The sequence below is a fragment of the Larus michahellis genome, chromosome 10, assembly GCF_964199755.1.
Source record: "Larus michahellis chromosome 10, bLarMic1.1, whole genome shotgun sequence".
In the NCBI taxonomy this organism is placed as follows: domain Eukaryota; kingdom Metazoa; phylum Chordata; class Aves; order Charadriiformes; family Laridae; genus Larus; species Larus michahellis.
The window spans coordinates 9,733,135-9,760,236 of record NC_133905.1 but is presented as its reverse complement, the minus strand read 5'-3'; the positions used below and the strand labels follow the sequence as shown (position 1 = coordinate 9,760,236).

General features: G+C 45.1%; 1 protein-coding gene across 3 annotated transcripts in view; it reads right to left on the bottom strand.

Moving 5' to 3' along the window:
• Positions 1-7,442: 7,442 nt before the first annotated feature.
• Positions 7,443-27,102, bottom strand: part of LOC141749289 (monocarboxylate transporter 2-like) — a 28,708-nt gene continuing 9,048 nt past the window's right edge. Inside the window, exons 1-5 of one of the 3 annotated variants that reach the window (XM_074602603.1) lie at positions 21,860-21,981; positions 19,806-20,213; positions 18,656-18,799; positions 12,962-13,837; positions 7,445-10,238 (exon numbers count right to left, since the gene is read on the bottom strand). In XM_074602603.1, coding sequence (XP_074458704.1) covers positions 9,946-10,238; positions 12,962-13,837; positions 18,656-18,749 — 1,263 coding nt within the window. In that variant the 5' untranslated portion in view covers positions 18,750-18,799; positions 19,806-20,213; positions 21,860-21,981 and the 3' untranslated portion in view covers positions 7,445-9,945. Of the gene's footprint in view, positions 10,239-12,961; positions 13,838-18,655; positions 18,800-19,805; positions 20,324-21,859; positions 21,982-27,102 lie in introns of those variants that run through there. The other 2 variants (XM_074602602.1, XM_074602601.1) reach the window with 2 other exon arrangements.

Below are 27,102 nucleotides of genomic sequence, written 5' to 3'. Positions count from 1 at the left end.
CTGACTTCCATCCACGTAAGGCTACTGTACTCCCTCTTTTAGAGGTTACAGTCATGGAAGACACTTAAAAGCCTTCTTATTTATATACATATTTATATAGCTGCTACAAAAGCATCGAAGTATTCTTCATTATGGGCTTCTGCTGTTCCAGGTTTTCCAGCTCATACTAAAGTTATAATGTCATGACCTGCATTTTAAAGGAGAGTCTCTGGGAAGTGCAGATCGTGGTCTGTAGATAAGTGTATGAGTTCCTATCAGCCTGATGGCCCAAGTGGTGCTCCGCTGCTCTAGGAGGGTAGGAGCCACCAGCCCAGCAGAGGGCCTCATGGATGTGCAGAAAAACCACAGTGGGTGAAATGATAATGGCTAATAGACAGGGAGTCAGTGATATCCGAGCAACCCCAGGGTGCTTTTAAGCCCTAGACACAGCCAGCACACATAGACATAGGGCTCTCTGTCACATGCATATGGTATCTGTTCTCTGTGTGCAATGTGTGCACAGGTAAGTGTGTTTGTGGTGCTCATCCGCACATCTGGATGGTTATACACATTGGCCAGAGTTCTCCTTCCAACTGGATGCCAGTGGCCAAGGCTCACGGCTTAAAATGTCACTGCAGTAACGGCCACGAGCTGGTGCAGTTCATGTACCTGGTGCTACCTCTAGCCGCCCAGCAGCTTTGTCCCCTTCTGCAAAGCCTCTTTGAACCTGCTCTCACATTTTTGTTCACATTATGCAAAACAGAAGCACCTCCAGGAGCAAAGGCCAGCTGCTCTCACTGGTACTCGCAAACCGTGTGTGTCGAGGGGAAAGCCCTGCTTGGCTTCTGCACTCGCCATCATTTCTCACAGGTAATGGCTCCTGCTAAATGAGCCCCAAAACATTTCTCCAAACAGTGCTTAACTGCTTACACGCTTAGGAGTAAACTACATTTAGCTGCCTTTAATGCTTTTCCATCTCTATTTTTACGCATTAAGATCAATTTCATGAGCTTTCCTAGGTAAGATGATTGCCATCAGCAGGAAGAATGTAGTAAATTAATTATAGATGTATGTTAAATTACTTTCATTACCACCCTCGGTTCTGGGAGGGAATCATGTGAGCAGGATGACTGATGAAACAGTGTTTTTACATATTCCCCCGATAATGGATATTTTTCACTTGGCCGCCAGTGTTGTTTCTCAGTTCAGAGAAGCTGGAATTACACATTTCAGAAAATGGAGGTTCAGTCTAAAATTGACCTCCAAATATTGCCAGACAACTGTGGCTAAGACAGGCTTGCTGGAAAACCAGCTGTCTATTCAGAGTCTTCTACTGGCATCCCTCAGTGATGGGCAAGGGTGAACTCAGGGAGGATTCATCCTCTTTAACGTTAAGCACATCCGAATACGAGGGAGAGGGAGGCACTTGCATTTGGGGTGTTGTTTCTACACCCCGCCAAAGACATAACAGCCAGGACAGAAGTCAACATGTGTGGAAAGTTATTTTCCATATTCACCTTATAACAACCTTGGTGCAGGGTATTTTCTAGGGATTAATGACCAGGCCAGTTTAATGGCTCTCTGCTGAACTTCAGGCTATCAACTTTTCACAGCCTATCATTAATCCCTGGAAAATATCTAGGTTCATGATAGATACGAGTGAAAAATAATACACTGTGTGAAGGTAAGTAGATTGCTAGTGTTTCATCATGTCCTGGCCCTAATTACTAACTTCAGATACACCTCAGAACACAAGTAAAATAGCTACAGCTTAGTTACACTGTAATTACAAAGCTACTGCACTGCACTTCTATTTATATGGTGTGTAATTACTATCTTTGGCTGAAAGCTGAAATCATGATATAATTGTCATGTTTCATACCGGAATGTATTACACAGTACTGGATTTTGAAGGATATCTGTAACAGGTAAGCCAGAGGACAAATACCGACTGGATAAATGAATTCAATATATTTCCAGCCATTGCACTCACAGTATATTTTTATTAAAAATAAATAAATAAAGAGTTTGGCAATGGTTTGCTAACAAAAAGGAAAAGAGAAAAAAGATAAACCCAAACAGTCAGACTGTTTTCCAAAACGCTGAGCTTAATGAGAAGGACACCAGCCTTCTGGATGTTTGGGATTTTCTAAGCCAATCCACTGATGGAGGTCTCCAAATGGAGGCTTACCTTTGGAGAAGAGGATTGTAGACCTACATTTAAATAACATAATATAGATGACATATTTGGACTCCATGCAGGAGAAGCCCCATATGGCTGTAGCCCACCCTTTGAGCAGCAGGGAGGGTTTGCGTCTGGTCTTAATTAATCAGTACAGTCATCTTTAATAACTTCTTGGATGAGATATGAGGACTCAGTCAACTTCCCCATATCAACCCACTGTTGTCCGACAGACTCTTGACAGACTTTCCGGAGAACACAACATCTCACGAAAGAGCACGTGTGCTAAAAGAACCTTTCCAGATAAATACGCACAATCTCAGTGTTAAATTGACTGTTGGAGTAATGCTAAGAGATCTCAGAAAAATATGTCCAAAGGAATAAGAAATGTGAAACATCATACGTCACGTCCCGGGTCATGACCTGGGAACAAACTTTAATACATGGATTGTCCTGGTTGGAAGAGCAGAAAGGAAAGCCCAGCCATGGAGCCATGGGTCCCAGCACCTGGCTAGGACCCACCCGGCACCATCAAGGATGCTTTGAGGATCCTTCTTGCCACCAGATTTGAGTGACTCGCAGGCTTAACACACCAATCCTGACATCACGGGGGAATGTAGCCCCTGCGTGCAGGGCTTTACCTTGTGGATCTTCCCTCCAATCTGTCGGAGCGAGGCTGGGGGGTGGGTGCGTGCATGTGCATGTGCATGCAAGGTGCGGACTATCTTGGAAGTCTGAAGCACATCAGAGAGATTTCCTTCCCCACACTGCCTCTGCTGGAGCAGGCCTGCTGTGGTTTCCATTAGACTTGTAGAAGTGCCAAAAAACCCCTATAGTCTGCTGGGAGAATAATTAGACTTGGCAAGTTTGCTCAACAAGCACTTATTATACATTGTATTAATGGGTGACAGGTAGAGTCTGCGGTTGTTTCACTTAATAATGCATGGATCCTCCTAGATATCCTAAGGATCTCTCTCTGGAGTTGTGTTTTGTGATCAGATGGCATAACTAATGGCCGGGGCTGATTACATACTGATTAAAAACTACTTAAGAATCTCATCTGTCCAGGAAGGGAATGCCAAGCCCCGGCAGTACGAGGGAAGTGCTTGTCCCTGTTTCATTTCAGTTGTACCAGTTCATGTCGCTAGCAGCAGGCACTGAACGACTCTGCTTTGCACGTCAAAGGGAATTCAGGATACATCAGGAATCCCACGTGTCTGAGTGTAGTCGGAATTAGACCTTGAAGCTGGTGTCTTTGGTGAATGGATATCTTCACCTCCTCAGAAGTTGATGGCTTTGACCAAGGAAGTGTAGAAGCACATTCTCATTTGGTGTCTACCTGGAACAGCAGTGTTGCCGCAGTAGGAGGGAATTTCTTTACGCAACACGTTTTGGTGGGACACCTTTGCACTGAGCAGACGGAAGTCAGAAAAACTCCAGAGAGCCTATGGGAAGCCTGTGTTTCTCCTCCCATGGATTTAGTCTGGTGGGAAAAATGATAAATTCATGGGCTGGGGAGTTGGTAGTGAAAAATGAACCATTCAGCGATGATGGCGGAGCGATGATGGGCAGTACCAGCTGAGGCGTTTGCACTATTAAGACTGTCAGATAGTTAGTTTGAAGTAGATGGAGACTTTGGCTCCTATGGGCAAAGTGCAGGACTCTGTCCCGTGTGTGCATTGAGGGGCACCCCCACCCTTTCCAGCATAAGATAATTCTCAGCTGCCTTAGTAACAAGAGCCATGTTTCCTTCTTAACCCTCCTAAAATTTGCTGGGCACCTGTGCCTTAACAGGTAAGACATAAAGCAGAGCTGCATTCACCAAAAGGCTCTAAACTCTACGCTGGCCTGCTGGGACGGCCTCTAGCCTTTCCCACAGCATTGGCTGGGAAACACTAATTCAGCTAAATGCAAGCTTCTGGTGTGATTTTAATGAGGTTTTTCAGAGAAGGAGTTTCTGCAGTGCCGGACATGCAGCCTCTGAAGAGAGGGTCCTTTGCAGTGTTTAGTTCACAAAAGACAGCTGATCGGGACAGCCTTGGACACTGATGGCCAAATATCTGTCACTTTTGAACACTGGGAGATACGCTTATATTTAGAGCGCACAATCCTCAGTGTCTGCGCCAGACCCCCCACGGATTGCCCGGTCCCTGCTGCAAGAGGCACAATGTTCCTCCTCTGAAGCTTTCCCTCTCTGGCTTGCACTGTAACAGGTTTCTTAACGATGTCCAGCAAAACTGCGTCTTGAATTTCTGACTAAAATATGATCTGCAACTCTTAAATGACTTTGTGGTGTTTCAAAAATGGTGAAATAGGGGAAGATATGCTTTTTAAAAGTCTAGAGGCAGCATGCTATGACAGCCAAGTTTGGTTAAAGTTAGTGTGTCTGAATAAGGTTGTTTAAAAAGACAAAAGAAAGGAACGTTATTAAAGGAAGCATTTTCAGTCCAAATTCATCAATAATACTAAAGTTGAAGAGATGTAGAGTATGCTTCAGAAAGTAGTAGCATATAAACAAAAAAATAAAATAAATACTAAAATACTAACATTTTTAAATATTACCCAAATTTATGCCTTTTTGGAGGTGGAGGACGTATCATTTTCCCTTGCATAAATATCCTCTCTGTTTGATTGAGGGACTAAGGGCTTGAGTATCCCAAACGAGGTGGGGTTGTGTTCGTCTAAGCCTCTAGACACCTGCGCTGTCGAACACGTGGAGACACATCGAAGCTGCAGGCACAAATGTCACTGCAGGGTCACACCTTGAGAGGTGTTTGGCTCTGCAGGACAACAGGTTGTACGTATTTAAAAGGAATTATATGATGCCGTTACCTGTGATAGCAGGGTCTTGACCGTGGTGACATATAAGATCCCATTTACCTATATACGTTCATTTTTTTGGTGTCAGAATGTAAATGAGCCAAATACAAACCAAAGCACAGCAATACTTCAGCGAGTGCCAAAGCTGATGGCAAATCGTGTCGTCATTTCTGAGCTGCACTGCCGTTATGGGAAGCTTTGCTGACAGTTATGAGTGTCACTCATCAAAACACCTTCACACGGTTCTGATAAGTCTAAATAGTACTATTTTATAGTCAATGTCACTGTCGCTGCAGAGGGCACGAAAGTCATCTTTTAAATTCATTTCTCAATGTAATCTGAATGCACCTGTATTGTCTACTAGGCGTTCTCTGAATGCAGCCAAATAAATTTGGCATCAGCTGCCACAAGAACTATCCTGAATAATCTCTTGTGTTGTCAAAAATGATTGCATATTTCAAACATATAGGTTGGCACTTCATTTTTTTGTTTGTTTGCTTGCCTGCTTGGTTTTAACACAGTAACTACCAAGCTACCTCTGCTCCGTCGTGGTTCCAGAGTTCTCTGGTTTCCTCACATGTTTTGCACTTTCTGCACACGGTTCACTCTTTTTTTTATAAAAAGGAGGAAATTTATATTTTGCTCTATCGCTGCACATATTGCCAGTGAACATCCTTCCCTTTTGCGGCCATGAGCTCCTGTGTGTGCCCAATGTGGAGGACCACCCAGAGCAGCATAAATACGCACCGGCGATGCTTACAAACCCCAAAACTGCAGCCTCCTGCACCCGCTGAAGAAGACAGCCTGGTTTTACACTCTCTTCTTTGAGTGCTGGGTACTGACGTCCTCTTGGCTACCGCCCCACTGAAGCACGTTTTCATTAGCAGTAGAAAATAAAAAGCACAAGAGATCTCTTTTTTGTGATGAGCTCAAATCTACAGCTGGCCTTGCAGAGCTGCGTCCCCCAGCCTTGCTGGTCAGCCCTGTGCTCAGGCAGGCTCTGGTGCTGCTTTCCCAGGCCAAGACAACGCTACGTGTGGCAAAGCAGCACCTGGCACAAGGTGTGAGGGTAGAAGGTGTCCCCTTCTAGTAGCGTGACACTCCACCACGTGGCACGGTCACTGCTTTATCATTCTGTTAAAAAGGGAGGTAGGAAGGGGTACAAATTTTGCCACTTCAGAATAAGTGTTGAAATATTCGAATTCCTCCTCCATGCCTTTAGATTTGGAAAGCTAAATATATGGAGGGGAAAAGTGAGGGGAACTATAAATAAGAAATGAGTACGTGGGATAAATCTCAATCCAATCCATGGTACTCGTCACGCCTCCCCAGCAAACACCACTCGAGCCTCACCAGTGGAACGCGGCTGCAGGGAGTGCTGTGCTGCTGGTGCTCCGCTGGCTTCTTCTGGGGTTGTTGGGAATGATGGTTCAGCATCAAAATCAGGCTCTTGTAGAAGTTCAAGCAACCCTGGAAACAATGGGCAATTGCTTCTAATAAGGTCACATGCTAATGAATATAAAAGACGTTTAATAATTGCACTGCAATGAAAGCGTTAGCAACCATCCTTGCACATCTGGTATCCCAAATATGCCCCACGTGCCTAGTACATATGTTTATGGTACAACACTCACACTCTTGACTTTCCTACACAGGTGCTTTCCAGACTTAAGTATGCATGTAAATAAGAATATGGTGTTCACAGATCACTAAATTAGATGCACAGGCAGCTTCTACTCCTTCACAAGAGCTTTTTCTAATGGATATTTCATATTGCAGCTGTCATTTTTAATAACTGAAAATGTTCTCAGGAAAATTTTAGAGTTTTCCAAGCCTGGATTACAGCTTAAGCCTGCAAGTTTGTGAATTCACAGGATTTGATTCAGCGAAGAATTTCTAGGGCTACTCACATGCTTTAATGTAGAGAGTTATCCGGCATTGCTTTGGTGCGGTGATGAGTGAGAAGTTGTGGCTGGGACCCAGTGTGGGGGCAGGAGGCAGGGTAACAGGGAAGAGGCAGGCCACCCACCACTGGCAACCAGCCACAATCGCCAAAATTGTGTTAAAATAGTCTGGCTTCCTACATGGTAGAAATAGTGCCATAATCTTAAAGTGTGTCTTTCTATGACAGGAGGCTTGAGTGGGTTAAATGAAGTAACTCCTTAATATTAGAAGACTTTTGAAGCCATAAAGAACTACTTATCCAATCTAGCATTTTTTGCCCTCAGGGACAGGTTAACAAAGGTAATCCAGAGGATTTGCATAGATGGCTGAACAGAAAGCGTTTTTATTGAAAATGTTATCTGTATTAACAAGGTTTTATGATCTAAAAACCTTGTGTTGGGTTTCTGCTAGACAAAGAGCCTTAGCATCAGCTCCTGCAGTATGGACAGCTGAGGCTCTAGGTCATTGGTCCTAGAATTAATTGATACGACCTGGTGGGAAGGTATGAAAATCATCTTGTCAGATCCTTGCCAGGTCATTCTCAGCTACTTTCAGACTTATTACCGGCCCACGCCACTGGAGGTGTGAGTCAGGCTGGCCCAGATCACTGAAAATGTCGAAGAAACTGTGTGGCAAGGAGCTCCCAGCGGTGGTCCTGGAATAAGAGGCTACGACCAAGAGTTGTGTTGCCATGTACATGGAGCCAGGACTAGAAATCCTATGAGGATAAATTCCTTACTGAATAGAAAGGTAGTGCTACCCTGCAGATCACAACGGGCAAATGTAAACTCATTTCATTTTTTTTTAAAAGAGTTTTATTAAGTATTTTAAAGCTTCCAGAAGGCATATTGGAAAATGTTCAGGACCTTCTATCAGTGCCTTTTTTACAGAAATACCATAGATATATTTGACTGAAATAAAGAATATTAAAAATACAGCAACAAAAGCCTAAGTATATTGTATAGATTTTGTTTTTCAGAGAAAATGCAAGGTACTACATAAGGATAAGATTTAAGTCCTATTGAAGTCAATGCCCAAAGATCAGTATTCTCTAGTGGAACAAAAGATTTCACAGAAAACATTTTGTACAAAAGATACGAGTGATTTAAATTTAAGAGTATAGCGTATTTATGGAAGTATTTTTACAAGCCATTCTTCACAGTATGTATACAAGTGATAATTAAATACAGTTCTTCAGTGACAAAGTCATGAAAAAAAACTTTATCTGATCACATAAGGGTGCCACTGAAGCAAAGAAAGAGGAGACCTAGGCTATGGACTGGTGTTAGCTTTGGATTTGGGTGATCTGCCTCAAAAGCCCTTTTTTTTTTTTTTTTTTTTTAAATCCAGTCACTTGGAGCTAAATCCACAAAAGGCTGACGATTCAACTCCATGATGCCATGCTCAGCATCCTTGCTCTTGGGCAACAGCTGCTTATTATAAAATATATCAGTGCTTGCTGTCAGAGTCCAGATCTTCCCAGCTCAAAATTACCACCACTGGACAAGAGGCTCCTGCGTGGCCTCAGCTCCAGCTCTGCACCACCAACCTGGGAAACTTTATTTCATGCAACAGGATGGCAAGAGGCCACCGGGTATCGCAATGCTAACAACAAGGAGGTGCCTATCCCGACCCCAACAAGGCAGAAACAGACGTGTCTGGATTCCCTCCAGGATGGATCCAACTTAACCAGGTTAAAAAAATATGGCACAAGGTCGCAGCTCTAAGACAGTGTCTAAAATCATTAATCCTGAGTAGTCCAAAGCACAAAGCGAGCAGGCTGCTCTGCAGAGAGGGCTGTGGTTTAACGCATGACTATCCACGGCATTTCCCACTTTCTAGCAGGGGGATACCTGTGCTCAGCGGGCAGCCTTCCGGATCCTCTCCTCAGCTGCCCACGTTGTCCTTCACATAGGTGGCCAAGGTGGCCCAGCTCAGGGCCGTGGATCCCGTTTCAGGCCTGGCATGCCTAAGCTTTCTTCACTGATGCAATGATGCCCACAGCTCCTCTGTGCTTCTGGTCTTCATTTGTACCATTAATTAATAGTAACAACGCTTACTGCCTCACCAGGGTGTTGTAAAGAAAAAGCATGCTAAAAACAGGAAGGCACTCAGATATTGGATAATAAGGACTGTGTAACCTCCTAGGGAAAATTTTAAAGAATTTGCACTGTTTCCTATGTAGATCAAAGTTTAAGCCCTTTAAGACTAAATTTCTGCCCCGCACAGACAAAGGACCTGGAAGAAGGACTCCTGCAGCGTGTCAGCCTTGTGCTGGCCCCCTGCATAACGTCCCCTTTCTCAAGGCATTTTGCTAAATGCAGAGGTCCCTGAGAAAGTCCCTGGTCAAGCCATACGAGCCACCCCAAGTTAGTTCCTTCATAGCATGCTCCAGACACAAAGCCAGGCTGCCTTGCTGCCACTTCACGCACAGTACTGCTCTTGTTCTGTTCAAGAATCTCTCTCACATTGCATTTAAGATGAGTGTAAGGTCTGTTTCACATTTCCATGAGACAGAGGTGCAAGTCACAGTGCAGCTGCCAGTGGAAGGCAGCACCAGATCCCTGGGGTAATTCTGACACCGCAGTCAACGAGAGTCACAGAGTTTTGACTGCATGGGGAGAAGATCCAGCCACCGCAGCACTCAGTGCAAAGCCCGTCCAGGCTGCTGGGAGGGCTCTGCATTGACTCTGATGGCCACTGGCCTGTTCACTGAGTAGAGCTGCAGTACAGGGAATAAAAGTGGGGTGACAGTTACACCCTTACTCAGCCCCTCTGGGAAACGGGAAGTATCTAAAGAAAAACGTTGCAGGACCTTTGGTATGCAAATGGATACTGCACTGTGTCCCAGCACTTTATAAGAAACTAAACTTGTTTCTGTTCTAGTCTTCTCCTACAACAAAGAAGAGAAGGCACATGGCAGAGCATGGAGCAAAATTTGAAAACCTAGTGTGATTTCACAGATGGTGTCCACTTAAGCAACTCAGAAGTAATTTTCCATTCAGCCCACGGGAACAGGTTTAAACTTCATTTGTGCCATTCACTTCCTTCTTTAGTCCTTCTTGGTCCTCTCTCAAAGGTTCCAGCTCAGGCCCATCCTGTGTGGTTTCTTTATTCCAGTTATTTCTGACTTCATTTTCTGTCCTTACAGATTTAGGATCCTCTTCTTTTGCTTTTCTTTCTTTCTCCTCCTTGGCAAGCATACGATAATTATAATAATTCATGATGAACAGGAAGGTTCCTGCCAGCACCATCACAGCTCCACATTTAATGAACATATATTTATAGTCCCCAAAAGTATCGATAAGAGTTCCTGTAAAACACGTATTAAAAAAACAAAGAAAGAAACTTAAGAGATGAAGGCAAGAATATTGTGTTTTCAGATCCTAAATATAAAGGGACATCTTTGTGGCTTTGGAATAAAATAAGACATTCTCTGGACTTCTGATCTCTTCTACAAATACTCTGATCCTGCAAATACTTCACAAGTGTTCCACTGTATAGCCTGTGGGTACTTAACGTTGATATAGGAAATACTACCAATAATTTGTCTGATCACAGGGTCTACAGAGAGTCTTTCCATTGACTCCAGTGATCACCTACAAGGATGTCCGTTTGACTTGGTAGTCCTCAGGCCGCCAACAAAAGCAGCAGCATTTGAGAAAACCTTCGTGAGATGGCGCCGGGTCACCAAGTCTCATCTCAGGCTCTTGACAAAGACCCTCCAATTTATTCCACCACGGGTCATTCGCCAGCATTAGAAGGGACTCAACTTTTGGTCACAGCTGCCCTTTCTCGTGATCTAAAGATGAAAGGGCGCTGCGTGGAACTGGAAAACATTAGTTCCAGGGAAAGCAAAGATGATGCTGTCAATGTCAGATAATTTCAATGCCAAGACAAATGTGACAGGTTCCTCTCAAAGGTTAATGCCTCTGCTACGGAGTTACAGAGTAATTGAAGGAAGACGGCTTAATTGAAATGTCAGTGTTCTCCATTATGTCAAAATGTAATGCAAATCTTATTGGGATTATGATCCTGAGCATTAATTCCCATTTACTGGTGCAACATAGACCATTCTTAACATCCCAAACCCTAATTAAAGTAAGACCCGCTCCTAACCTGGCCTTCGCAGTAGAGATAGTCCTCCTTCAAACTGGCCCATCATCCATTAGCTCTCTGACTTTTTGGAATATGTTCTCCTCCTTAAAAATAGGGACCTTTAATTACTTCCTAACTGACCCCTAAAGTTGAAAAGCTGATGATTAATTATCCCGCCGCATTACACTAACAAGGGATTTTTATGGCCACCAAACAGATTTCTTGATCACAAAAATAATAATTTTTAACTGGGTTTGGTCAACAGTTCTTCCTGAATCATTCTGAGATGTGTTCTTGGTACGCCATTTTCAATGCACTGTGTTTTTCATGTTACTGGTGAAACATCAACCAAATGCTAATTGCAACTATTTTTTCTTTTCTGCTAATCAGGATGACCTAGAGGTCTCCTAAATAGGTTTCAATGAGAGTTTTAATGAGTAGAGTATTGGAAAATTCAACAGTAGGATAGTCTTGCCTCTTTTCCTTTGAGAATAAGATAAAGTCATAAAACACACTGGGAACAATTTACTTAGTTCATTAAAGCAGAACCCTGCAGTAGGTTATTAAAATGCCAAAGAACCAATAAATTTGCTGCTTATTAAAATGGTGGGGGAAACCCTACAAAACTAATATTACTGATTATTACATAGAACTGTTTTAGCCTCATTAGCAGTCTCTGGTCATTAACTTAATCTTCCACACAGAAAATTATATCATTCAGAAAACGGTCATTTTAAAATTGTATTTTCTTTTGTTTGTCATTAATTAAATAATGAATCTGTAAGACTGCAAGAGAATACAGCTGCTTCTGTCACACTGTATGAGCTACACGGTAATATGAAGAAATAAATGGCTCTGCAAGATGTGCCATACAGAGTATTAGTCAGATCTCAGTTTTGAACCCAGGAAATGGGTTTAAACTGCCTTCTTTCTGTTCATTCTTTAAATTTATTATGATGCTGTCATACCAAAAGCAGAGCTTAACTTTTATACATGCAAATACAGACAGCACACACAACCTAATTACACATTTTAGCACAGTTAAAGGTGACCAATTCCCAAACCGGTTATTCAAGCTTGCACACAGGTGAAATGCAAATTGCCGGACAGGGCACATGGATAGGATGGTATCTATACACTAAGAGGATGTCTCCTATACAGTCATTTAATTCATAGCCAACTCAGATTTGATAAGGACTGTACTTGAGCCAAATGCCAGATTCAAATATGGTGCCTTTCAGACATGGGGTGTTCCTTGTAGAAAAAAAGGTGAGCGCATGCTATAGAGGGAAAGAAGCAGAATCACTGCTCCCACTTATCTTCAGATGACTGTAAACCCTGCTGGAGGGACTTACAGCAAGGTCCAGCAAGGACCTCAGAGGGTCTCTGCCTTTTGATATTTCAAACCATGCCATCTAAAATAAACATTTTTTATTTTCAGAACAGCCTTAAATCTATCCAATGCACTAAGATGACTGAAATCCGTAAGTTGAAGTACTCAGAGCCCTAGAGACAAACAGTAAGGCTTAGGTTTGAGTCACAAGAGGATTTCACAGAACTGTTGTGTTTTACTATGCTTAAATTGTGGTGGCCTCCAGCCTTTTGCAACAGGAGGAGTCTCCAGGAGGAGTCATTCTGAAGCGCAAGGTTCTTGGTGTTGCAAGAAGTCCTACTCTGTAAGTTCAGTTCAAGTGTTTGAAGAGATCAGGGATTGAAAGATCACTCACCAAACTCTTGACTTCAACTAGAGGACTACACAGAAAGCAGTAAAGAGGAAATGCTGGAGGAGATACCTGCTTCCCTGTCCAATTACTAGTGGAAAAATGGTGGGTGGGCAGCAGAGAAAAGACCTTTAGAATCAAATCTTATACAGTGTGCTTGAAAGAGGCTAAATATAAGCAACAACCCAGTGGAACCAGAGGAAGAACATGCACTCACCTCCAATAGGTGGTCCCAGCAATATCGTGCAGCACTCTGCAATGGTGACCAGGCCAACGGCACTTGTGAACCGGGCAGCTCCCACAAGGTCCATGAGCGTTTCAAAGAGCATGGCACAAACCATGCCGAAGGCCAAGCCGAAAAAGATGGAGTAGACGACGAGCCCCGTGTAGCCGGAAGCCAACGGGCACAGAAGGTGGCAGGTGCCATTAAAAGCGATGGAGAAGCTGAAAAAGTATTGAATCCGCGGCCTCACCCACTTGCTGTTTGCAATGATGCCGGTGGTAGGTCGGGCAATCATATCCACGATAGCAAGGATTGAAAGGAGGAAAGCAGCTGAATATTCATCAATGCCAATGTGCTTTGCATAGGGTGCCAGAAAAACAATGGGGGCAAAGAATCCCAGGAACATGAGCACATTTCCTATGAGGTAAATCAAGAACCCTCTGTGCTTAAAGAGGGAAAAATCGAGGTACTGATTGATTTTTTCACAACAGTCCCTTCCTTCTTCCTCTTCCGTTTTGGTCTCGGTGGGGACGTTCGTGGCACTACTCATTTCCATGGCATCCTTAGTGACCTCTTCTTTCAGAGCAGCCTTCCCTTCCTCAGTTGCCTGGGTTTTGCCTGATGCCGTGGCTGCCCCAATGGGTCTGAAGAGAGCTCCTGCCACACAGCAGTTTAATAAAATTGCACCAAGAATTAAAAAGCTCCCCCTCCAGCCAAAATTGTCAAAAAGGAACTGGTTGAGAGGAGCCAGGGTGCAAAGCATCACAGGGCTCCCCGCCATAGCAAGGCCATTCGCGATGGGTCTTCTCTTCAAGAAGTATTTCCCTATGATTATCACTGATGGCTGGAGGTTGAGAGCAAGGCCGAATCCTGGAACAGAGAAAAACAGTTTAGATACACAAAGGAAGATTTGAGACCCATTTATCCTCAGTTCATTGTTTAAGGCAAATTCATGGACAATTGGTACACTGGTGCCTCTTCAACATGATAGTCTAGATGCAAACTTTGCTCAAGATATCCTTAAACTTCTGGCTGCTGCATTTGGGTAACCAGACCCCAGAAAGCCCCTTCCTTTTGCACTGCAAATCTCTTGGGTGGCAAACCTAGCACAGAGTTTGCTTCAGAATAAACTGAAACTATACCCTCAATGAACGCTGGCTGGTTTTGTCCAGACACAGCAGCCTTGTTGGAGGAGAGGATGGATCCATTAAAAAAAATGACAACCCCCAGTTTAAGGAAGGTTGATCTGGCTTGAACCAGTGCTAGCCACCAAAGCGCATCCTTCTCATTGCGGCTGGGGCTGGCACCCGCTTCCGTGGGCGGTGGGCACCCAACACTGCTGCCAGGCTGACAGTCCTGGGCAGAAAATAACATCACCCTTCTCAGACACTACTAATTTGGTGGTGTGAGCAATTCAGGTCTGATGCAAAAGATGAAGAGGTCTGCCAAGTACACAGCAAAACAGCTACCGAGGATGCTAATTGAACAGGACCCTAGAGTGTTTCATTTAATTAAAATTTATTTATATTGCATTTAGATATATAAATGGTATTATAAATCTGCCTTGCTAATTCAGTTAGCCAGCTTCTCGTGCACAGATGAAATCTAAAGGCAGAGATACCAAATGCTGTGATGGTCTTGACTTTCTGTGGTTCTGTTCGAGAGCACTAGCATATAATAATGTCCTCTTTTCAAACATTTCTATGATGTGCAGTATTTCCTTAAAAAGTTAGATTTTCAGAACTCCACCAAAATGACATTTAAAAATCTTGCCACATATTTTCCACCCTATCATCCAGGAAAGAATGAGCCACATTAGAACAAAGCGGAAATGCAATTCTTGAAGTGATTATACCAGAGAACATGAATCCCGAAAATAGTGTCATGCAGATTTTTTTCTTGTTCATTAGTCTATATAATTAGTTTGTTTAACTGTGCAGTACATAATTAGGCATATTGCTTTACAGAAGAGAATTTAGAAAGGTCAAGGCTCTCAAAATTAATTAAGGAACACTATCATTAGTTGCTGATAGAGTAGAATCCAACTGATGCAGCAGAATTCAACTCATGCTGGATAGCTTCAGTTTGAACGGTTTTACAAAATTATGATTTTTGCCAAGTCTAAGATTCTTTTTTTTTTAAATTACTTGGAAGCTTACAACATTAAAAATAAATTGAAATGGCATTATATTAAAATTAGCCTTGATACGAAAGACATTCTCAGCATGAACTTTTCTAGATAGTGCATATATTTGGTAGTTCTAGATAGTCCATATATTTGGTAGGACATGTCTTTGGGAAGCACAGTCTGCTCATAATGCATAAGGGGCCAAATTCATGCCCATGAGATGACTGACCTGAGAACTATGGAGGCAAAACATGGCCTTGGTTAGAGAACACCCTTGACGGTGTTCAGATATAGGAATGCATCTTCTTTCACCTGAGAAGATGCAACACAGTGGATTAGAGTTTGCTTTAACTCCGTATTTCCCAGGCTGGTAGGTAAGGGCAGCAATTGAACCATCATTTCCACAGAATCATTTTTGGTAGGGATCTACTACACATTGTGTGGAGAAGGAAAATCAGACTGGATGCCAGCTACCCACTTAACCAATAATCAACTCAGATTTTTTTATTATGTGAACATTAATTTGCCAGTCAGACAAATCTAATTTAATGTTACCTCATGCTCTTCCCATTAATTAAATTTGGAGAGTTTCAAATTGACTGACTGGAATTTCAATTTACTTTAAGCTTTTGGCTGACTTTAGTTGGAAATATTTATATTCATTTTATTCAGTTTTCAGAAACTACAGCAGCTTTTCCATGGCTGAAACTGTTACTCAAATAACCACATTTTCTCTCAAGGGATATGACAGAGAGGCCCATCAGCGGTGTTGCACGAGCAGAAGCAAGCCTGTGCCAGAAGGAGCATCCTTCCCTAGATTAAATACATCTCCCTCATATTAGAAGGAAATAAGTGGTGCTACAGAAGTAAGCTGTGCAGCTATTTGATCTTATTTTCACTCAGCAAAGGAAGATCCTACCAGGTATTTCAATGCTCAATGTTTACAGCTGAGGCAAAGACCCTAGTCCCATTAATCAACGAGCTTCACCCTAGATCCCATTTTATTTCGTGGCGGTCTAATTGGTACAGATCGAACTAAACTCTGAGCCATTGTTATTGCCTCGTATTTAGCTTTGAAATTTGCCGCTACTACCTCAGCCTTGAAGAAAAGGTTGCATGCCTAAACACCTATTTAATGCATCCAGGCTGGCACCTATCCAGGTTGACAGCTTGCAAACCCCATTTCTTTTTCTAAGTGCTATAGGGAAAGGAGTGAGGAAGAGAATATGGGTTTCACAAGCGTATGCAAAGTGCCTCGTGCAGCCCACAGCTCGGTGCCATCAAGGACAGAGCTGCTTCAGAGCTGCCTCCAACAGCGGAGCCCAGTCCCTGCTCTGCATGCAAATGCAAGAAGACATAATCAAGAAAGCAATTGAGATTGCCGTGTCTAATCCCTCCACCGTAAACAGATACTTCCCGCTCTGCTCCTCTGAAGAGATTTCTATTAATATGCCAAAGGCACAGGACTGTAGCAGGAACCTCCTACTACCAACTATCTTGTTTTTATCTCCATCCTTGCAAATTACATGAACACGGTCCTTTACATCAGCCTGTTTCCTTTCAGGGTAGTAGGAAGGAGACTAGAGCGTGATGTTTACAGGCTGCTTTACAGTCATTGCAAATCACCTTTACAGAAGCCTCTCTCCTCCTACAGCAATGCTGTCTCAGCCACGTGATGAGCAGGCAGCTTCATAATTGCCCTTGAATGCTTCCACGTTAGGCCTGACCAGTGAAAGCACTTCAAGCGTAATTAGAGGCATTGAGCATGTTAGCAGGATTACAAGCATCTTCCCTTCTCTGTCAAATTAATATTCCTTCCCCAGCACATAGGCACCATGCCTGGAAATGATGGGTTATTAGCTAAGACCTCATCCATACAGCTGCCCTCACTCAGCGAGCAGGAGGGAAAGGTGAACACAACAAAAAACAAGGAAACATCCTCTGAGGAAAACATCACGGCATTAAAGAGGAGGGAGACGCGGGGGCAGCTTTGCCCCTGTACCCTGTCATGAGGGTTACATGTGTGCATTGAGCACAGCTCATACCATCTACTCTGGGATGGGCAATGGACCAGATTTCAACCAAAAAAAGAGCAGGGTCTTCAAAAACCTTAGGCCCGTCGGGGTTATGCACAAAATTGCCTCCTGGCACGTTTTCAGACAAGTATCTTTGAAAATAGGAGTTGGTGCCTTCCTATAGCACTGTTCCTTCCCTGAGCCCTTCTGCTCACCAAAATGCATGTATTTTGAGCAAAGGATTTATGGTTCTCTTGTGCTAATCCAGCATTAGTCAACTTGCTAGAGGACATTTGTTTAGCAAGGAATGATGCAAGCTCATGCATCAATAAATATTGAATTTATCCGTGGGAGACATTGGTTATTTTTATTTCTCATTGCTTTGTTTCTAGAATCTCTTTCAAGGAATCTGGAAGATTTATGCATTCAGTAATAACACAATTTCATCTAACTACAGTGACTCTCCTTACAAAGAGTAAGGTTTAAGAGAGGGAATCCTACATGGGGATTTATTCACTACTGTACAGATCTAATAAAGCAATATTGGTGTAGGAGAATAGGGTGACAAACTTTCTGTCCCAATTTACTTTGCTAGTGCCTGGTTTTATTGATTTTAAATGTTGAGCTTGCACTTTTCATGTTCAGAAAGCAGCCACACTTAATGTGGCTGCAGAGAGATAGGAAACATTCATTAAAACATACACCCTGCAACCTCAAAAGTCAATTTTGAACTCATTGTGTCATGTTTTCAGGCAGATGTCCTAGCTGCACTGGAAGAAACCTTAGCCAAAATAATCAAACAAAAATGCTTACAATTAAGCATCTATACTCACACAGGTCAAGAACTCGAATCCATCTACCCTTAAAAGCAATAACCCAGCACCTGCAGGTTTTAAAGATGCTGGACTGAGCCTATGCCTTCTCCTGTTTGAGTTTCTAATATGGAAATTCATATTTCAATACAGAAAGTTCAAATTGTAACTTCAATAAGGAAATATAGATTTATTTTTTTCTCAATATGGAGAATATTGCACATTTTCAATCAACTCTAGAGGTTATTATTTTCAGATAAAGGACCTCCTAACCTCACAAGCAAAGCAAGTTCCTGAAATCTCATTTCATACTTCTCAGAGAGGAAATATAATGCACAGTTATATAGGAACACAGGTGCTTTCTTCATAGTCACACTTGTACCTTGAAGGACTTGCCTTGCCCAGGGCAGAGCGCAGTCAGCCTGCGTTCGCTTCAGCGGGAGCTGAGGGCACTGGTGGCCATCGTCACCATTGCCTCTGGCCGAGAGCACTCATCTGCAAAGAGCACAGCCCCTGCTAAGATCCCGCACGCGATGCTCGGCCAGGAACACAGCACTTAGCAGGGGATATGCTGTTTGCCAAAATTCGTCTGGAGCAGTTAATAAGCGAGGGCCCTTGTCCCACCAGCTTTTTATCTCACCAGCTTCCCATTGCATTCGGCTGAGGTGCCCAAGTGTGGACGCATCAGAAGTGAACCTCAAGCACGAGTGGAAAGGAGACACTTTCTTCTTACCTGTAATGAAGCCCACGCAGATGTAGAGCTGCAGGATGCTGGTGCAGAAGGCGGCTGAGACCATCCCGATGCCGCACAGCAGGCCTCCAAACATAACCACGGGTCGGCTGCCATAGCGGTTTACTAAGATACTGCTAATGGGACCTGGGGAAAGAGTGCAAAATGTTCCTTGAGGTAGCTATCTTGTGACAGAAGGGCGTGTTTGACACAAAGCAGGTAAAACTCTGCAATTTTAGCTCCCCTGAGGTGCTGCTGACAGCTTCTAGGGGAGCTTCGGGAAGAAAATGGAAAAAGGGAGAAAGATGATCCGCACTGCGTAGAGATGGCAGCATGTCCCGTACCACGCCGTGGCTGTGTGGTTGGTAACAGCTCCTGCCCCAGGACTTTAAAGTGTCATCAGAGAAGGCAAACGGCGGTAACAAATCAGGTGAACGTGTGATCCCAACGTAGGAGTTTCTTGATTTATTATGATGCTGAACCATACACACAAAGCACTGGTTCATATTATGAGGCTGATATCATGAATAGTGTTGCATTTTTAATGCCTCTATTTAATGCAATTTCAATCGTGCTGACCAGGAGTGAAGCTTCAGCAGAACAGTTGTTAATTAAATCTTAGTAGCAGTCTATGTAGGTAAAAACCGTTTGGGATGATGGATTAGCTGGAGCTCAAAAGAACCAGTTTGGTCTTGCATTTATGTAAAGAGGTGGTTCAGGAAAGTGCGAAATTATGAAAGAGGGAAATGGATTAACAAAGACTGTGTGCACTGAAAGGCAGCATTGAAGTCTGAGGAAGTGGAACATGACAGCAGCTTTGGGTGGAGAGGAGAGAAGGGAGGTCTTGTGTGTAGTAGTCTCAAGTATCTGGAGAACCAGTAAAAATCGAAATCACAGAATAATATATGTTGGAGGGACTTTGAAGGTCTCAGGACCAGCCCCTTTCTCAAAGCCAAGCCAACTCTGAAGTTCGATCAGGCTGCGAAGTCAGAACTGGAGAAAGCAAACTGAGCAGGATAAAGCGTCCAGAAGTCAAGCTATGAGATACAAAGAAAAGATTCTGTATTACTCAAAAGCCCTGAAACAGAATGCTGCCAAAATGATGCTGGAAATGAGGCGGGGGACACAGGCAGCATTGAGCATGTTACCTTACCTGGTTATTTCTGGTGCTAGTCAGCAGGCAGCAATGGTGTTTGGGATCTGCCTTCATTCCTGCCGTTACGAACAGCCCACACCGTCCACATACAGATTACTGGCAAACGGGTATTTTAAGCTTACAGGCACCTCTGAAGAGTTTGACTGTGGGACCTACCTCACCGCAGAGCTGTTTGGTAGGATGTTTACCTTTGCTTAAACAATCTCAGCCAGAAATAGTGACAGAGCTCTCTCCAGACCCTGCAAACCACGGCAGGCTTGAGCACAGAAGCCGGACCCCAAAACCCCAGTATCCCCTCAGCACGGCTGACAGCATCCGAACACGTTTTCAGCTGTTATAATGTGCAAGAATAAAAACCAGTAGGTATGACTGGTTAAATCCAGGGAATCAAGCCCATTGTTCCATCTGTAACATGTAAAATACTTTCCACTAGATGTCTAAGGTCAAACCACTGGTAAATGAAATACACACAAGCACAGTCTTAACAGCATCCCTGTCACTGCCTGATTTGTGAGCTGGCCCCATCAAATGCACCATTCAATTAAAATTTCTGTGAGTGTATAATTACGTGAAGATTTTTCTTCCTCCTAATCCTGTAACTGGATTCACACGCATGCATCCTTTTGCTGCACAGAGCACTATTGAATTCAGTGAGACGTTTTGGGGAAAGAGATCCATATATCAGATCAGCACAGCAGGAAAGGGCCCCTTTCTCACCAAGTTTTCCCTGGTCAGGACTTGGACTAGCATCATGCTTGAGCTGGTCTCAGCGTGTTCCGTAATTCAATAGATCGAGCCAGTGCTCCTCAGAAAGGCACCACCACGTTCCTCTGCAGCCTAAAGGCACACAGCTTTTCCATTTTTCATTTTTTCACATGTCCGCGTCTCCCCAGAATCAATCTAATTACTCAACTAAGAAAATGCAGTTTCAATTACCCCACCTGCTGGAAGAGAGCTTTTACATTAGCCCTAAAACTACAGGATGTTGTAGCATGGAGCAGAGCATTTAAAGCCCACAGGATTTCTGCTAAGGCCCTCTCCTGCTCTGCTTCGGGGCAGTTCCTGGGGAGAGAAGCGCCTGCTATGAGAAGTAAAACAAAGCGCTCATTTATGTCCCACTCTTGCAGCATCCACCTCCGGAGAAGGGGAATATGGATCCGTGTCCCTCTCACTCCAGTCCATAAGCTGTCATATTGGCTTCACCCATCAGTAAGGATGGGTTTCGACCACGACAGCAGATGTTGAACTGGAAGGGCCTGAGGGTGGACACATTCTGCTCTGCTTCCCGGCTATGGGGACAACCCAGGGCAGAGGCTGGAGTAGATGAAAGCAGAAGTTCATATCCCAGTCACGGGCTTTACAAATGAGAGCACCCGTACTGTGCCCCTCGGGCACCCTCCATGAATGTGCAGAGTCCTCCACAACATCCCAACTTCCCAGGTCACTTATTAAGCCACAAGACTGCAATTGGTGACTGCTCTTGTCTTGTGTGATCTCTCAGCAATGCTTTACAGCAGGTGTGCGTGACCTTCAGCAAACAGCCTTCATCTGCTGTAGCCAGCGTTATCAGTTTTACAGGGCGATAATCAGTCCCCCTGTTTGCCAGCCCGGGTGGGAGAGCTGTGGTCTCCAAAGTGTTATCTGCCCGGGCTGGGCCGAGCTCGCAGGGAACTGTGACAAACTTCAGAAGCAACATAAGCCTCTCTCCTTCGCAGCCTGAAACCTTAAGCCCAGGCCCTGTGAGCCTGCTTTGCTAAAGCAGCACAGCGTACAGGATCACAGCACACGCGTGTGAGCCACAGCATTTGATCCCCTTGACCAGCCTCACCCACGCAGGACCGAGGGTCAGAGACCTCTGAGATACTACGTGCAGCCAGTTAGAGGAGAAAACAGGAGCACAGCATCTGGACTAATCCTTCCAGCCACAGGAGAACCCACAGTAAAGGCCATGATGAGCACTCAACCTCAACCAGAGAAAGCATTAGCTAGAGTTATACTTTATGAGACACCAGAGAATCCAAACCAAGGTCTCAAACAGTTGGGAAACCAACCTTGCCTGAGATGCTGCTCCGAGGGCGAAGGTTTCGTAATAGTCCTGGGCAGACCTTTCAAATGCACTGAAGCAAATGCAAAATCACATCCCCAAAATTACTTCCACTTAAGTCATCCGGACCTACAGAAACGTCCATGGGCTTTAATGGAGCAGCCTTTCAAAAGCTGTCCAGACTCCCGGCAGAAGCCGGTGCACGCAATGTGTCACATAGCTGTGCACACTTCAGCACGCAACCCTTGCCAACTTGGGCAGGCGTAGGAAGCACAGACAGCCCTTCACCCTGCCCAGATGTCTTCAGCGATCAGCATCACACCCAGCAGATCCGACCGCACCTCTCCTGCCCTGCTCAGCCACATGCCACCCCTAGCGTATTTCTCGCAGGGGGCTGGTTAGCCATCAAGCATTAGATAACTTCAACAGCAGTGTGCTGGGGAGCTTCGGGAAACATCAAATAGCTCAAGTCAAGACAGAGGAATTAAGAAGAGGGAACAACAAAGCCAGCACCGCAGTTGTGGGAAATGGGAAACACGATTACTGCTTTGCTTGAAGCCACTGCAAAAATTAAAAGTGTGACAGCCTTTGGAAACACGGTGGAATTGAAAAGTGGGACCTGTCATTTACCAGTTATTCAGCCTGCATGAAAAGAATAAAGATACTTTATATTACCACACGGAAAACAATTATGGTAACAACGTGTGCAGCTTACATCCCAAGGCACCTTTACTTGCTAATACCTGCCTGGTCAAACATGCAGGAACCACAGGCTCCCTGTCCTGGCATCCAAACTAAATCATCCATCCTTCTTGTGAGCCAACAGCAGAAGCTAACAAGAGTTGGGGTGATTTGTGCCTCTTACTTTACAATCAGGTGAGGGCAGGGCAAGAGAGACAGCTGGCAAAGCTCTCAGAAAGCCGCCATTTACCTGGCTTGACCTTGCAGAAGCAGCCACACGAACGCTGTCAGAGTCCCTGAAAAGTCACATCAAGGAGCAAAAGCTGTCTCAGCTGCTGAGTGTGTCCCCAGTGCATGGCTTCTCAGGGACCGGAGCAGCCAGGGCTAGTGTCACCCATCCAGCGCTGTGCCCAGAACCCCACCACCATGGCAGCATTGCAACTTCTAATGAGGAAATTAGAAGTAAAATTTAATCGCTCCCTTGCACCCCAACACATTACAAGGCTGACGACACAGGAGTGCCAGTGCTTCGCTGTGGGAGGGGATGGCATTCCCACCCAACCAGCCCTAGGACTCAAGGTGTCCCTCTCACAACCCAGCAGGTCGCTTCCTCCCTTCTGATGAACTTCAGATGTGGTGATGGTTTATCACTCATGGCGAGGAGATAACACGAGACAGCGGAGGACAGAGAGGGCTGCTGTGCCTCATCCTGCTGCTGGCTTCGCTCAGAGCCATGCCCGTGGGCTCTGCACCTGCCCTGGCTCGCAGGGCACTGCTGGGGGACATGCTCTCCGCGGGACCCACCATCAACCCTGGGTAAAAGCAAGGAAAGCCAGCTCAGAAACGCCTTGTTTTACACGCCAAGCCCTTGCAGAGCAGGGCGCATATAAAGTGAGTTCTGTCTGCAGTAAAACTCTGCAGTCTGGAGAGCAACAGTTCGCACCCAATATCCCCTAAAGATGCTGCTGGGATCATGGCACTCCTGGAAGACCGATGTAATGTAAAGCACTATCCTCAGCCCATATAAATCATGCTGGTTTAGTGCCTGTCCTGTATAAAGCCTCTCTTTTCTCATACCTGTGGCAGATTTCCATTCGTTGTTAGCTGGTACATGAAAGGCCATGTCAAAGAAGCTGATCTTGGTGGCAAGCAAAACACAGGAACTCGCCGGTGGGAAATAAAGCAAGCCCTAACTCATTTGTTAGCTTGTCCAATTACTTTTCACCTTGAGTTGTGTTTGCAGAAGTGAAAAGGACCCTGAAGAGGAGACTGTAAAACCATAAAGAAAATGCAAAATACCCTGGACTCTCCTCTCTCCTCTTCCACAAAGTCAGGCCATCTTGTCATTTATTCTTTTTGAGCCGCTGAACTATGATCCAGGGAGGACCATAACGCAGAGTTGGCATTTAACAAGAAATATCAATCCAGACTGGCTTAAACTCTTGCAAGTACGACAGTGCTCAAAAAACAGACACCTGAATTGCCTTTCTGTTTTCCTCAATAAGCCTTATGAATTTTTTATGAGCTGCAAAACTTCCAGTGTTGGTGCAAAACACTAATGTATTTTTAACAAGGACTAGAACATTCTTCTCTCCCATACCTCTGACCATACATACATATATAAATATATATATATATCTCGCTTATTTGTAAAGTTTGGTTTGTCATTTATTTTAATTAACCTCATACTAACAGAAACAGTTTTCCTCCTTTTCGGTGGAACCTAGCTTGTATGAATTTCTGCTGAAATATTTCTGTGCTCCCAGAGCAGCAGCTAAGGGCTGAGACCCTGAAGGACAGACCCCGTAACCCAGAGGCTTCCATGCAACGTGGGTTTTTTCCAGGTTTCACAAGACTGACCTTCTGACAGTGTAAAGCGGCACGGAGCCACTGCAAACATCATATGTCTGCTGGTAAGACCATTTGATGGCCGTGCAGATGATCAAATAGCAACGCCTTAAAATAGCCAACTGCACAGACCCCAGTGCTGGCAGATGTGGGACCACCAGTGCCCCCATCGCTGGGGCTGCAACGTGCAGCTCAGTTTTTCCCGCTTTTTCACGGTGACAAGTGGCTCTAAAGAGCTGTTACTGCATAGGGACATTGGTCAGCACCAGAAGAACTGCCCAGATAGTTCATATTTTCCAAACTGCTGTGAAAACACAGATAATACTAAGGAACTCAGCACGACACGACTGGCGTTGACTACGTGGAGTCACTGGGGACATAAGAAGGAGCGGCGCATACTCGGCTGGGAGGAAAGGGGGGGAAATCATTTATACTAATAAAACAAAGTCTATTATTACACTAGTAGTAAAACAACGACAGGAGCAGGCCTGCAATTTCCTCAGTAATAATCTCATTCCCTCGGTGGAATAACAACACTGCCTTTGGCCTCGTAATTTATCCAACAGGGTACCAGCCCACTGTAACAGAGCAACCTCCTCATTACCTCGCAAATGAAAGCAAGTGCCCCCGCATTATTAACACACTGCCAGAATCCGCCAACCTCCCAAGGCGGAGGGGATCAGTGGCAGCAATCAGCACCCGGTAAAGATGCTCAGCATGAAAGGGGCCAGGAGAAAACACAGGCCACAGTCGCAAATGCAGGGGGAATGGCATGAGAGGGTTAAAACCTGCAGCCTTGCGGGCTTTTGCCTTGCTAGAAGAGAAGTCCAAGGTGCAGGACCTGGATGGCTCATGCTTTGAAGTGTTTGTCACCAGGGCTTGGAGAACTGCTGCTCACCAGCTGACCCACGGTAACTGAGTCCTGCACATGCCTGCTCCAGATCACCCGAGAAGAATTGCCGGTACCTGGTAATAATTATTATGTATTAATAGTCTCAACTGCTTGGTTCAGATGGGTTCAGATGGTTTTGCACCCACAATGGCTGAGGAGCCCACACATAACTGGCTCTTCCTCAGGCAGTGCTGCTGGAGACGGTATGGCCGTGCACGCCGCTGCTGGAGGACAAGGGGCAGCGAGCAAACGCCCCAGGTGACAGCCATGGTACCAAATACCCCTCTGACAGACCCCAAAGGGCAGCTTCCAAAGACCCGTCCACCCCTAAACTGCCCTGATACCTTCCGTTAGTATTACTTTGCACTGCAAATAATCATTTTTTAAATACGGAGGCTGAAGTCCAGCATGTGCAACAGCAGCTCCAACAGCTAACCAGTCACCAGAAGCTGCCTTTGAGGCCCCATCCCTGGAGGTGTTCAAGGCCAGGCTGGACGGGGCTTTGAGCAGCCTGGTCTGGTGGGAGGTGTCCCTGCCCAGGGCAGGGGGTTGGAACTGGATGATCTTTAAGGTCCCTTCTAACCTGAACCATTCTATGACTCCTCATAGGTGAGGAAAATGGTCTGTACATTAAAGGGACAATGGCTGCAGTTTCAGCACATCCTCTGTGAGATGCGTTACTTGGTCATCAAACTGGTTGGTCCGGGCTCTGTGGTGCTGGGTCCCAGGCAGGATGGGCACCGTCCCCAGTTGCCAAGGCAGCGGGTGTAATGATCTGGTTTCTGGAGAAACCAAGCAGCAGCAGCCCTCCCTCCCCCGCATCCACCAGGCACGTCCTTGGGAAGACAGGGACCCTGACTGCCCATCAGAAATACATGCATTTACCACAGCAGCAGCCTGATGGAAAACAAAAGAAAAAAAACAAAGCAGACGAGGCCCAAGCGTCAGAAAGACAAAGCGTCCTCTTCCTTATCCAGCAATCTTATCTGATCAGCGCTTCGGCATTTCAATTTCCAGATTACACAGCCGACACACGCTGCTCTTGCAGCGCACAGAGGAGCCACAGGCCAACAGCTCCAAAACTGGGGCTGGAGCCAAGGTCCTCCTCTGTGTCACTTCGTATTTAGGCAATTAAATAACCGCTCCTGCATAGGGATGGTGTTGCAGGTGCCGAGCACACAGCTGCCCGCGCTCAGTGGTTTCCCCAGGCTGCTGGTTTGGATCTCCCCACACAGCAGATCACTGCCGCTGACCTTCAGAAGGTCACAGCGTCACTTTTTTTTGAATTACTTTCCCATGATTTTTTTAGCTAACCGTCTGCTTTGGCAGGACCACAGACTTTTTTCCTTTCTGTCACTTGAAGCCCAGCTGCAGAACATGAGTCCCCTACACAGCTGAAACACCTCTTCCCTAAGATCAGCAGCCCTTCGTTGTCTTAACACATTGCTCAACACGCAAATTGGCCCCTACCTGGCCACGCTCTCCAAAGGGCTTTGTCCATCTCCTGGAAGCCCTACATAATTTGACCAGGAGACCAGTTCTGCTGGGGAGCCATCCAGGATCAGAAAAGCTGCAGGCTGGATGGGCTTGGAGAAACCTGGTCCAGTGGGAGGTGTCCCTGCCCAGGGCAGGGGGGTTGGAACTAGATGATCTTTAAGGTCCCTTCTAACCCAATCCATTCTAAGAGTCTATGATTCTATGACGGGTTGGCATCAATGCTCTCGCACTCCTACGGCAGCACACAACACACGTGCTGTACTGACCGGGGAAAGAAGCCTTCACGTGTTTGAACTTCACTTGTGGGAGTGGATTATAACTTACTCTGGGTT